This window comes from Telopea speciosissima, chromosome 4 (assembly GCF_018873765.1).
Source record: "Telopea speciosissima isolate NSW1024214 ecotype Mountain lineage chromosome 4, Tspe_v1, whole genome shotgun sequence".
NCBI classification, from domain to species: domain Eukaryota; kingdom Viridiplantae; phylum Streptophyta; class Magnoliopsida; order Proteales; family Proteaceae; genus Telopea; species Telopea speciosissima.
This window is the reverse complement of record NC_057919.1, coordinates 28,032,033-28,042,595: the sequence shown is the minus strand read 5'-3', so window position 1 is coordinate 28,042,595 and position 10,563 is coordinate 28,032,033. Positions and strand designations below refer to the sequence as shown.

The window sequence follows — 10,563 nt, the reverse complement described above, 5'->3', positions numbered from 1 at the left end:
TTACGGCGCTGATGTATGCACTTTTTGATCATTCTGCATGTTTTGAAAGCGAAACGATCTGCCAAAAAATCACCACAACACTTTCTAGACTGAGATCAGACTTCACCACTAACACATGCATGGTTTGTATCAAAGAGGAGAGAGAATGTCAAGGAGGCCAAAAAGTATGAGAGGATGCATGATACCAGCAATGTACATGGAGATCATTTCCCCCCGAATCATTTTGTATAATTAGATTCATATGATCAAAATGTGAATGATCTGTCCCGCGATCACATCGGATCGAATCAGATCAATTGAATTCCTATCTTTGACAGCCCATTGGACAAAGCCATGCATCTCAGCTCGAACCAAGCATTCTTAATTTATTAATTTCTCTATGGCCTAAATTGGATAAGATGGAAAACATTTGACTACATGGCAAATAAAATACAACAATATTTTGGGATATATGAGAATAATTTCTTCTCATCTATGAGGACTCTTAATCAAACAATACATGAGCCAACTTGTGATTTTGACACCTGAATTTGCATGTTTTCTTTCGTGAAAATGCAGATAGAAACATATAATATAGAGAGGGGGAGAGAGAGGGAGAGAGAGAGAGAGAGAGTGAGATCTTAAGGGTTCCCTTCAATTGGTTCTAGATTGACGATGGTGCTTAGACTGGGCTTAAACCGTGTTTTAATGCAGCTTTCCACACTACATCGATCCTCTCCACATCAATGGCTCCGACTTCATGATGAGTCCATCCTTCGAGTAGATGAACCAAGCCACCTGCATGACAGGCATGGACAACTCCTCTTTCCATGGTGTACTGCTTCCAAAGAAGAATTTGTATTAATAACTCAAAACCATATGAAATCAAATACATATTTCTCAGAGAATGTGGGTATGTCGGACTCAGTTCAATGCCTCAGCCCAGGCCCAGCCTAGCCCGGCTTCGGGCTTCAAATTCCCAGCCTAACCCGCCCTAGGGGTTGAACAGTTCAGTCCAGCCCTGTTTGGGCTCAGAGCGGGCTCAGGTGGGTTCAGGATAATAGTCTCAGACTTGGAAATCGACTTCTTGAGTCAAAAAAGGAATGAAAATTTACAAATATATACACTACTGTTTGATATAACTTCTTTTTTATTTATTTATTTATTTTTAAATTTTTACTCAAGCAACAATTGACTTCCGATGTGAGATTATTATTTCTGCCTTTCGCATGGAATCCCAACACCATTTTTAATATTTTTATATGATCTAAATTATGAAAACGAGAAAAATTCTCTGTGCAGGACACAGGAGCCATGTCCACATAGAGTGGGAGGGGGGGGGGGAATGATCGCCTGCCCCCATAAAAGGCGAAAATTCCACCCCTTGATATGCCAGCCCATGTGCTTTCATTGGCTGCCGCGCGCGTGGCCCTTGTGCTCCCCCACGGAGAACGCTCCCCCTTATAAAAATTACCAATAGAAATGATATTTTTATTCTATAAAAAAAAAAAAAAACTTTAATATCATTATAATTAAAAGCAAAAAATTTCATGCACAGTCACGTATGAGCATGACGTACATTAAATGCAGTCAGATTGACATAAATGTTAATCCGAAATGACATAAAAATCCTTATCTCCAATATATTTGTCATGTGCCCACCCTATGTCTGTCTCTTTCCCACCCTCATGGAAAGTACTACCGTACCCCTCTCATACCACTCCTCCCATTGGTCAAGACCATTTGCATACCTGAAGAGGGTGGCATCCCCAACCTCTGCGCTAAAATAAATAAGGAGAGTAGTTTTTTTTGTCCCATGTATCTATCTCTCTCCTCTTCAAAACAGTATTTACCAATCACTGGCTAGTTAGTCAAAGATACTACTCAATTGTGGTATGCGAGAGGGATGTCTGATTTCACCAAAAATAGAGGGACGTCTGATTTTCATGTGAGCAGATAGCATTGTCCCCACCATCCCTTCCCAAGACCCTTCACAGACTAAACCGACAATGAAGAAAAAGATGACCCACAACAATTGATCAATAAGTCAGAGGAAGTTGTCCATATAAATCATAATGAAAGAAGCAAGTAGTATTCTTCCATTAATGGCAGGTCGGCAAGCTTGTGGTTGAGTAGTTGGGGATGGAGTCATGGACCAAGACACAATCAATTTTGTGATTCTATTGGTTTTTTTGGAATTTCTCTTCACCATCGAACCCAACAGGCAACAGCCATTGCCCATCGGCCATAGCTATCGTGGGATTAAAGTGTACTAGTAGACAAGACTCCAGTCATGAGTCACATCACCATTGGAGAAAAAAAAATTAAAAAATTTCTCCTTTTCTAAGGGTGACGGAAAACTTATTCTCAGCCATGTTTGTTTTATAAGAAATGAATTAAAAAATATAATTGCTTTGTTTATCAATGCAAAGAAAAGCCTTTAAAAAAACATTTTGAAAAAACCCTTCAAATCTTAAATCGCTATTCACTATAGGAATAATGGAAATTTCTATTTTCTCTCAAAGTTTCTTTGACAAAAATAAAAGGATTTTGAATTTTTTTTCTTTCACATATCAAACAAACACATTCTAATAAATGACTTTGATTAACGAGGGACTGCCATTTCCTCCTTACAATGAGACTACGGGTGTCAAAACCTAACTTAAACTAAAATCAATATGCATTTATTGGATCATGTTTCGAACTAAAGTTTTGTGATATTGAAACCAAACTAGATCTCACCAAAACCAATAATACAACGAATCAAATTTACAGGACATAAACTGATATAATCTGATAAAAAAATCAGTAACTATCCAAAAATAAAATAAAAAAACATATATTTTTAATCCATTTAAAACGAAACCAACAACAAAACCAATAAGAAAAACCAATACATAACTAAAATCGAATCAAAACCGAGATGCAACTTTATTGGTTAATGTTCTGAATTCACTAATTCTCACACCGAAACCCAATTCAAAACAAGGAAATGACATCCCTAATTATTAAATAAGTGAGATCCACAATCAAATCATATTGACGATCTGAAGGGGGAATACATACGGAAATCAATATAATTCCAATTAAAACACCTCCTAGTCCAATCACTATCCTTCTGTATTTCATGTGGGGGTTATGGAGTAAACGTAGATAGAATGCATACCTCACATGAACCAAGGCCCTCCACATCTGAAGGAAGTCTCATAGCAGCTAGATCACCATAACTACAGTCTCTTCTGAATGGGATCACATTTGGGACCACAAATTGATGGAAATGAGTCCCTCGTGGAGCCCAGCTTTGTTCTCTTGGTGTCAACCACTTCCCCACTATCCATGTCTGATCAAATTACAAAACACCCCTATTGGTTAATTAAACTCTTAATGTATTTACTCTCTTACGGGTGCAAGAGAAAGAATGGTAAATGGTCGCATGTAGAGGTGCAAGTTTGGTCCTATCGATTAAATCAACCCTGGTAAGTCCTGAGCCCGAACAGGGTCTGGGCGGAAATATTCCTTCGAAATTTCTAACCCTGAGTCAAGATTGGGTTGGGCTAGGGTTCAGGCTTCGGGTTGAGCCCAGCCCAATCCGACCTTGTTTTAAGTTATACTATACAATATTTATTGAAACGTCACACACATTTTGTTTAAGTTATAATATTTTATTATAGTGTTATTTTATGCAAAATTGATAATTTTCTCTCTGGTCCAACCCAATCCATGCATCCCTCTTCCCCCTCCCTATGATAGGGCCAATCTGGGTCAACCAACCTGACCTTAAGGGCAGGTCAGGGTCGGGTTTTTTAGGCCATGAGTTAGGGTCGAGCAAGGTCTAAGCCTAGTTAAGGGGACTCAGGGTTGGGTTGGGGTTTTAAAAAGCCTGGTCCAACCCAACCCTAATTGCATGCGGCAGATAACCCTTGTACCCAAACATAGGACCATGTGAAATGACCGATGTACTCTCTAGGATTTTTGCATTTTTTATTATGGGAGCATGATGGTCATTTCGTGCGGCCTTGTGTTTGGGCGCAGGGGCCACACGCGACCAGGTAGCATTCTCTTAACTAAAAATATGGATCGACATTCTCTGTGAGGGAGCCTGTCCTTTCCACGCAAATAGGCTAATGAGAGCACACTCTTTGGCATCATTGGGGTGGGATTTCCACCTTTTCTCCCAAAAATATACATAAAGGTCCTACTGAGTCGTTACATATGGAAAGCCATGCAATTTATGAATTATACCTTACAGTTTTGGGCTGCTTGGTGCTTTGTTACTTGCACTAAGAAGCTTTGGAACTCAGGTTCTGCTTCCTTCTGAATATTTTGGAATCTATCAGTTGATAGGGTCAGCATCTGCAATTCAAATAACAGAAAACCCGTATTTGTCATTACAAGATTAAGTTATTCCTAATTAATCCCCTGCCAGTAATTATTTGTACGTCCACCCTTATTAATCCAAACCAATAAGCATTGATTTAACACCAAATTAATGGTCCCCCACCGGTCTACCTCTTCTTAATTAAGAAGAGAAACCATAAATATACTCATCTAATTTCTACGCAACAAATTAGAATTGATTATGATGTGAGAAGACAGGTTTTTTTTTTCCCCAATATGAGTCATAATTCATAACCATGTGCCATGACAACAGGAGAATAGACAAGGAATTCAAAACTGGGTCGGTTTAGGGTTACCAATTTGTTAAGGGTTCGTTTGGTGGTTACAAGAAATTAGCCCCAAGTTCCATTATAAGTTAGGGAAAAAGAACGCTATGGTAGCGTTCTCCCCATGGAATGGCAGACCTTTTTATTTGGCAAGGCGGTCATTTCAGGCCCCTCTTTGTTTCGTTGATGTTGACGAAATCTAGAGATGTCGATGTGTCATACCTCTAACGTTCTAACAACTAACAACCAACGATATATAATTAAGGAAATAAAAACCCTGGCAGCGTGACCTGCATAAGAGTTAAGAGGGCTGAGGGCTGAGGGCTGAGGGCTGAGGGCTTGAGGATTGAATCTTTGTTTAAAGAATTTCATCAAGGCCATGGTGACTTTTCACAATGAACATTTAATGCATTCTCTAAATTTTATTTTTTTTTGTCCAAAAAAATTATTTTCTAACCTTAGAACCAAATCCAATGGTCCCTAAGGTGGTACTACATACCATGACAAAATCCTTCTATATAAGGAAAGCTAGTTCTTTCTAAAAATTTGGACCTCGCATTAATTGGGAATTGGATCTTATCCAGCCGTGGCGGGAGCTGCATCAGTGCAGCACCGCTAAATGACAAAAAAAAATAGGGGTAAGGTAGTCATTTCACAGGTGGGTCCCACCTGGGCCCCACATGTGAAATGACCACCCTCCCCCTGTATTTAGGGTGGTTTTTGATGCTGCACATTGCAGCTCCTGCCACAGTTGCACAAGATCCAAGACCCATTAATTGGCTACTTCCCAACTTAAAATGTGAACTTAGTACAAGAAAATATTAATGATTTTTTTTTTATATTTATATATATTCATCTAGAAAAAATTAAAACCTAAAAAAAAAAAAACATTTTCATGTCTTATTCCATCCTCGGAGCACCATATCGATGACACTAACATTTACCTCTTAACTTTCATGCCATTAGGTGAGAATATAGAGTTGTCCTTATAACTAAGGGGCCGAATTTTCCTTCAACCACGGTGAATGGGAATTCATTCATTGAGACAGGTTCAAATGCACCCAACACCCAGGGGTATTGAAAGGTAGTTTGGAAAATACATTAAAACCTGGGAGGGTTTGTGAACAATAAGATGTTGGCTTGCATTCACCAGGTGGTGGATGGATAATTAGTCCATAACTATTTTATATTAATCCTTATTAATCTTTTAAGCTATAGACACTGTGCTCCTTCATTTAAGGAATTTTTTTTTCTTATTGGTAGAGCTATTTTTAGTTAAGAGCAGAGAACTGAACAAGTATGATTGTCTTGAAGTTAACAAGTATGATTAGCAAAATCATCATATTTATATGGGTAACCAAATTACTTTAAAAAGGAAAAATAATAATAATAATAATAAGAGGTACATACCATTACACGAACTCGTCGACGACATAGATAAAGAGCAATGGCCCTTCCCAGCTTTGAAGTAGCACCATTTAGAAACACCTCCTTAATATCTTCCTTAATCTCATTTAGAATCACAGCAGCTGTCAAAGTGTTTCCATGGACCACTCGTACTTTGAGATTTGGGTTTTTCTCAACGAATAATGTACCTCCTCCATTAAGAGCTTCATTCTATCAAAATCATTTTTAAAAACAAAAACAAAAACAAAACAAAACATTTATTAATTAATCTTGTGTTAGAGCTTTCAAGTAATTAATTAAACACTAATTTGCAAGTGAAACTCTCCTATGAACGCTATATTGAGCCAGTCTAATTTGAGATATATTAATGACTTGATTTAACACGTTCCATCAGGCCTCAAAACTTTTAGTATATCAATCAAACACCTAATATTTTCTGAAAATATCAATTTTGATTTCACAAATACCTTTGCCAATGATCTTTTTTGGATATTTATCTCTTCCAGTTCTTTGCCTCAATTTTCCTAATGAAGGGGATGCAATGATCACCCTACCCCTGCCTGAATGGGGTCCGCCCCACTTATTAGAAGGACTGGGAAACTGAGCAGGACATGGACTTGGAGGAAAAAATTTTCCATCTTTTTGACAGAGAGAGAGAGAGAGAACCAACCTTATTTAATGCTGCAAGGCTGATGACTTTCACACCTAAGCGGTCGGCCTTGAGGATGGCTTCTTCTATTCGTTTATTAATGCTATCTAAACCAAACGGCAAGAAATACTGCGAAAAAGGATAGGAGAAAGTGAGAAACGTTACATATCTTAGTTGATGAACACTAATTGAGACAAGAGAGGTGCAGGTAGGTCATCAACCACTCTAAATTTAGCAAAATCTAAATAACCCTTTTAACGAAAGATTTTGGATTCTCAACTTTCATATTATTATGTACTCACCTGAAAACCATACCTAGGAACCGTCCATGTGTGTTGCAATCGACCCTTAAGACTGTATGAACTCACCATGAAGGCCTTGGGTGAAGCCCACATTAGTATCATCACCACAAATGCAAACGGCCAACAAGGGAACAGAAACAATCTGGTCGTATACGGCATCGATGAGAACGATCGGTAAACGAACGGTACGTGCATCGACTGCATCACGTCGACGACATGGGCTAGGAAAATGAAATCTGGTACTCTCGTTTTGTTTCCTGCACCATATGTGGGAAAAAAAAACTGATTCATTTGGATTTTTTATCTCAAATTGAAGTGCATAGAACAATATTAATGCATCATCAATAGAACTTGGCTAGGGGGTCCTATCTAGGCATCCATGTACTAACTTTGATCAAATGTTTTGCTTTGTTAATTTCTCTTATGATTATGGTGATATGGTGTTACGTGCCTAATGGGACTCGATCTGGTATATGCGTGTTAAATTGGGTCAGTCTAATACGAGATAGATTAAAGAGCTTGATTTAATTTAATGTGTTCCATCAGCTTTGGAACTTTTGACGTATCGATAAAGTACTAGAGAACAATATATTTTCCAAACTAATATAAGATGTACATGTACTACCACTAATTACTAGTCTCAATTGGAAATTATCAACTAAGGCTATGTTTGGTTGACAAGAAACGGATAGAAAAGAAAAGAAAAAAAAAAATCAATGACGCAATGATTGATTATGTGTCTATCTCTCTTCTCAAATTCAAAATAATTTGAATATTTTCTTTTTTTGTCTGTCTATTTCTTGTCAACCAAACATAACCTAATAGAAAAGATTAAAAACTATTTCTAGATCATCTGGGTAGGATTTTGAGAGTTACCTGAACTATTCTTCTTGTGCAACTCCCATGATTTCGGGTTTAATGTCTTCCCCAAAGCGTCAAAGAGAGGCATAAAGAGGCAGAAATTGGTAGTCATCTCTGAGTGGTGGAGGTTGTGATATCTGCATTATTTTCACTCACAACAAACCAAAATGAATGAAATGATAATAACTGGTTTAGTTCCACCAGAATAAATTAATAATAAAGAGATCAAAGCCATAATCCTTCCAATCATTAAACAGTTGCCAAACGTATCAAAGGTTTTCCATTGTATGGTCCTTGTCATCTATCAACTCTGATGTGATTAGTACAACGGAATAACTAAGCAAATTATAATAGGAGTGTTCTCACCGTGGGATAGGGGCCACGTAGGATGTGCACGGCTCGCCAATGAGAGCCTGCGTGCCTACACATTGGGGTGGAATTTCTACCATTTAGGGAGGGGGGGGGGGCATGATCATTTCTGCGCCCCCATGTGTCTATTATGATAACTCCATGGGAGAAAGAACGAACTCTATTCTGGAGTGTGGCCAGCACTCCTATGAGTCTATCTCTCCTCGGCTATATGAAAAGGCACCTCTGCCCTTTTGTTTTGAAGAGGAGAGAAATAGACACATGAGACTGCTGGTATAGGCCACACTCCCATACAGATAACTATCTCCCCAACTTTATATATCATCTTGGTTGAAAGCATTTAAATGAAAAGAGTATGGTAATCGAAAAATTATCTCCTCTAGTTCCCTACCCGGCCCAGTTCTCCAGTACCTTTAATAATGGGGGTGAACCCCACTCGAGCAGAGTGTTCAGGCAACGGTAGGGTGATCATTATGCCCCCATTGTTAGAAGCATCACCCAATATTATGTGGTGATCCATTCACAGTGAGTGCAATGAAATCTACCAGTCAACCATGCATGGGAAGTGTTTTCCACTAAAAAAAAAACACAAAGAGACAAAGAGGAGGACTATAAAGCCTAGAAATTAGATTTGAAGTAGAAAAGATAGGTAAAAAGGACAGCAGCACTTAAAGAGCTCTGCAAATTCACAAGCATGGATAACTGGTCACAGCTCAAAAGGCTACCAGATAAAGAAATTGCAAGAATATTTATAGAAACAGAAACACCTCTAGATCTCCATTCCATATTAAGTGATTGAAAAAAAGATCTCCAAGAAAGCATTATTAATTACTTACGTCGGTGTATAAAGAAGATACTTGAGAAATGGAAAAGTCTCATAGATCACATGTGGAACTACTTCTACACTGCTATGTCCCAAGCATCTGAAGAAATCAAACATCAATATATAGCCATAGATCAAACCCTTTGATCCATATCCAGTCATGGAAGCTCCAAGTATAGGTACCCCTATAATTACACTCAATATCAAATGTTCTAGAAGAGTTGAATTGCCAGCTGTACCATAAAAAAAAAAACAACAAACAAAACAAAAAAAAAAATTTAAAGTTTCAACAGTGAATTGGATGAGAAACATTAAATCTATACTTGAATGAAAAACCCAGAAACTTAAATGAGTTTCTGGGTATTTGTAAATTTCTTTCATACCTGTGAAAGGGTGAGGTATTGGAGAACCATGGTGAAATGAATGATAATTGGTAAATAGAGAATCAGTATGGAAGCATCTATGTATAACATAGTATAGAGGCTCTGAGATACATATGTGAAGTATCAAAGCATAGATGAACCCTTTTGTGTTCCAAACAGGAAGATTGGATAAGAATGGAAAGCAGTAACAAGCAAGAGATGCAAGGAAAGCATGAAGAATTATGAAATTATCCCTGTCAAAAAAAAAAAGAGATGAAAGTAAATTCTTCAAATATCAATATTTTTGATTCATGAAATGGAGAATTAAAAATTGAAATTAATAAGGAAGAACAATACCAGTTCCATTCCCTGTCAATTTGCTTAAAATCGCAATCACTTTGATGAATTCGACGATGTTGAGTACGGAAAAGCATGCCATTGTAAGAGCTCCATAACTGATAAATGAAACCTCTAAGACAACAGATGATGAGAATATGAAAACACCAATTATCCTTTTGGGTTTCCTCCTCCCACAGTCTTGAAAGGAAGAATTTTGTTAGAAGAGGACCATATAACAGATACTGTTTTTACACACAAAAATGAAACCAAACAAGAAAAGAATCAGATTTAAAAAAAAAAACAATTTGACATAGAAGGAATTGATATGAATAAATAGAATGTTAGATTCAATAAAGTCAGTGAGTTCATGCCTTGAAATTGCCCAAGTTTTCCCATGGCCATCTAGACAAAGCGGCAACCATTTTCAAGCTCTCCTTCTTTACTTCCCTTTGCTCTTGATGATCTTCTAATCTCCTTGGGAGAATTTGTGTCTTTGATACAAGCCCTTATAACACCTTCACCTTTTTATACAAGATGTTCAACACAATTTGATAGGCTGGAAATAAAAGAGAATCAAAGTTAGGCTGGAAATAAAAGAGAATCAAAATACAAAATAACCCCGAAATTGTATTGTTTAATAAAGAAGAGTATTAGAGTAACTAAATCCCAATAATATTACAGAGAGAGAGAGAGAGAGAGAGAGAGAGAGAGAGGGTAATAATAAACCAGGAAATTAATGTCTCTGTTTACTAAATCTTTTCTTTCTCTACCTGTCTTAATTTCTTGAACCATCAACTTCAACTGGGCC

General features: G+C 37.5%; 1 protein-coding gene across 1 annotated transcript; it reads right to left on the bottom strand.

The window, feature by feature from the left end:
• Positions 1-638: 638 nt before the first annotated feature.
• On the bottom strand, positions 639-10,225 carry LOC122660051 (very-long-chain aldehyde decarbonylase CER3). Its single transcript, XM_043855224.1, has 11 exons — positions 10,127-10,225; positions 9,774-9,997; positions 9,438-9,670; positions 9,068-9,287; positions 7,878-7,999; positions 7,002-7,258; positions 6,721-6,828; positions 6,054-6,260; positions 4,222-4,332; positions 3,146-3,319; positions 639-817 (listed from the first exon to the last, which is right to left on the bottom strand). The coding sequence occupies exons 1-11, from the start codon at positions 10,175-10,177 to the stop codon at positions 662-664; spliced, it is 1,863 nt and encodes a 620-aa protein (XP_043711159.1). The 5' UTR covers positions 10,178-10,225; the 3' UTR covers positions 639-661.
• Between the last annotated feature and the right edge of the window lie 338 nt (positions 10,226-10,563).

Excerpts from the sequence above, each read along its gene's own strand:
- LOC122660051 (XM_043855224.1), bottom strand. The coding sequence starts at position 10,177 with ATGGTTGCCGCTTTGTCTAGATGGCCATGGGAAAACTTGGGCAATTTC. Across the intron at positions 9,998-10,126 it reads AAAACTTGGGCAATTTCAAG|TATCTGTTATATGGTCCTCT; the intron begins GCATGAACTCAC and ends GTGTAAAAACAG. Across the intron at positions 818-3,145 it reads AGGGCCTTGGTTCATGTGAG|TACACCATGGAAAGAGGAGT; the intron begins GTATGCATTCTA and ends CTTTGGAAGCAG.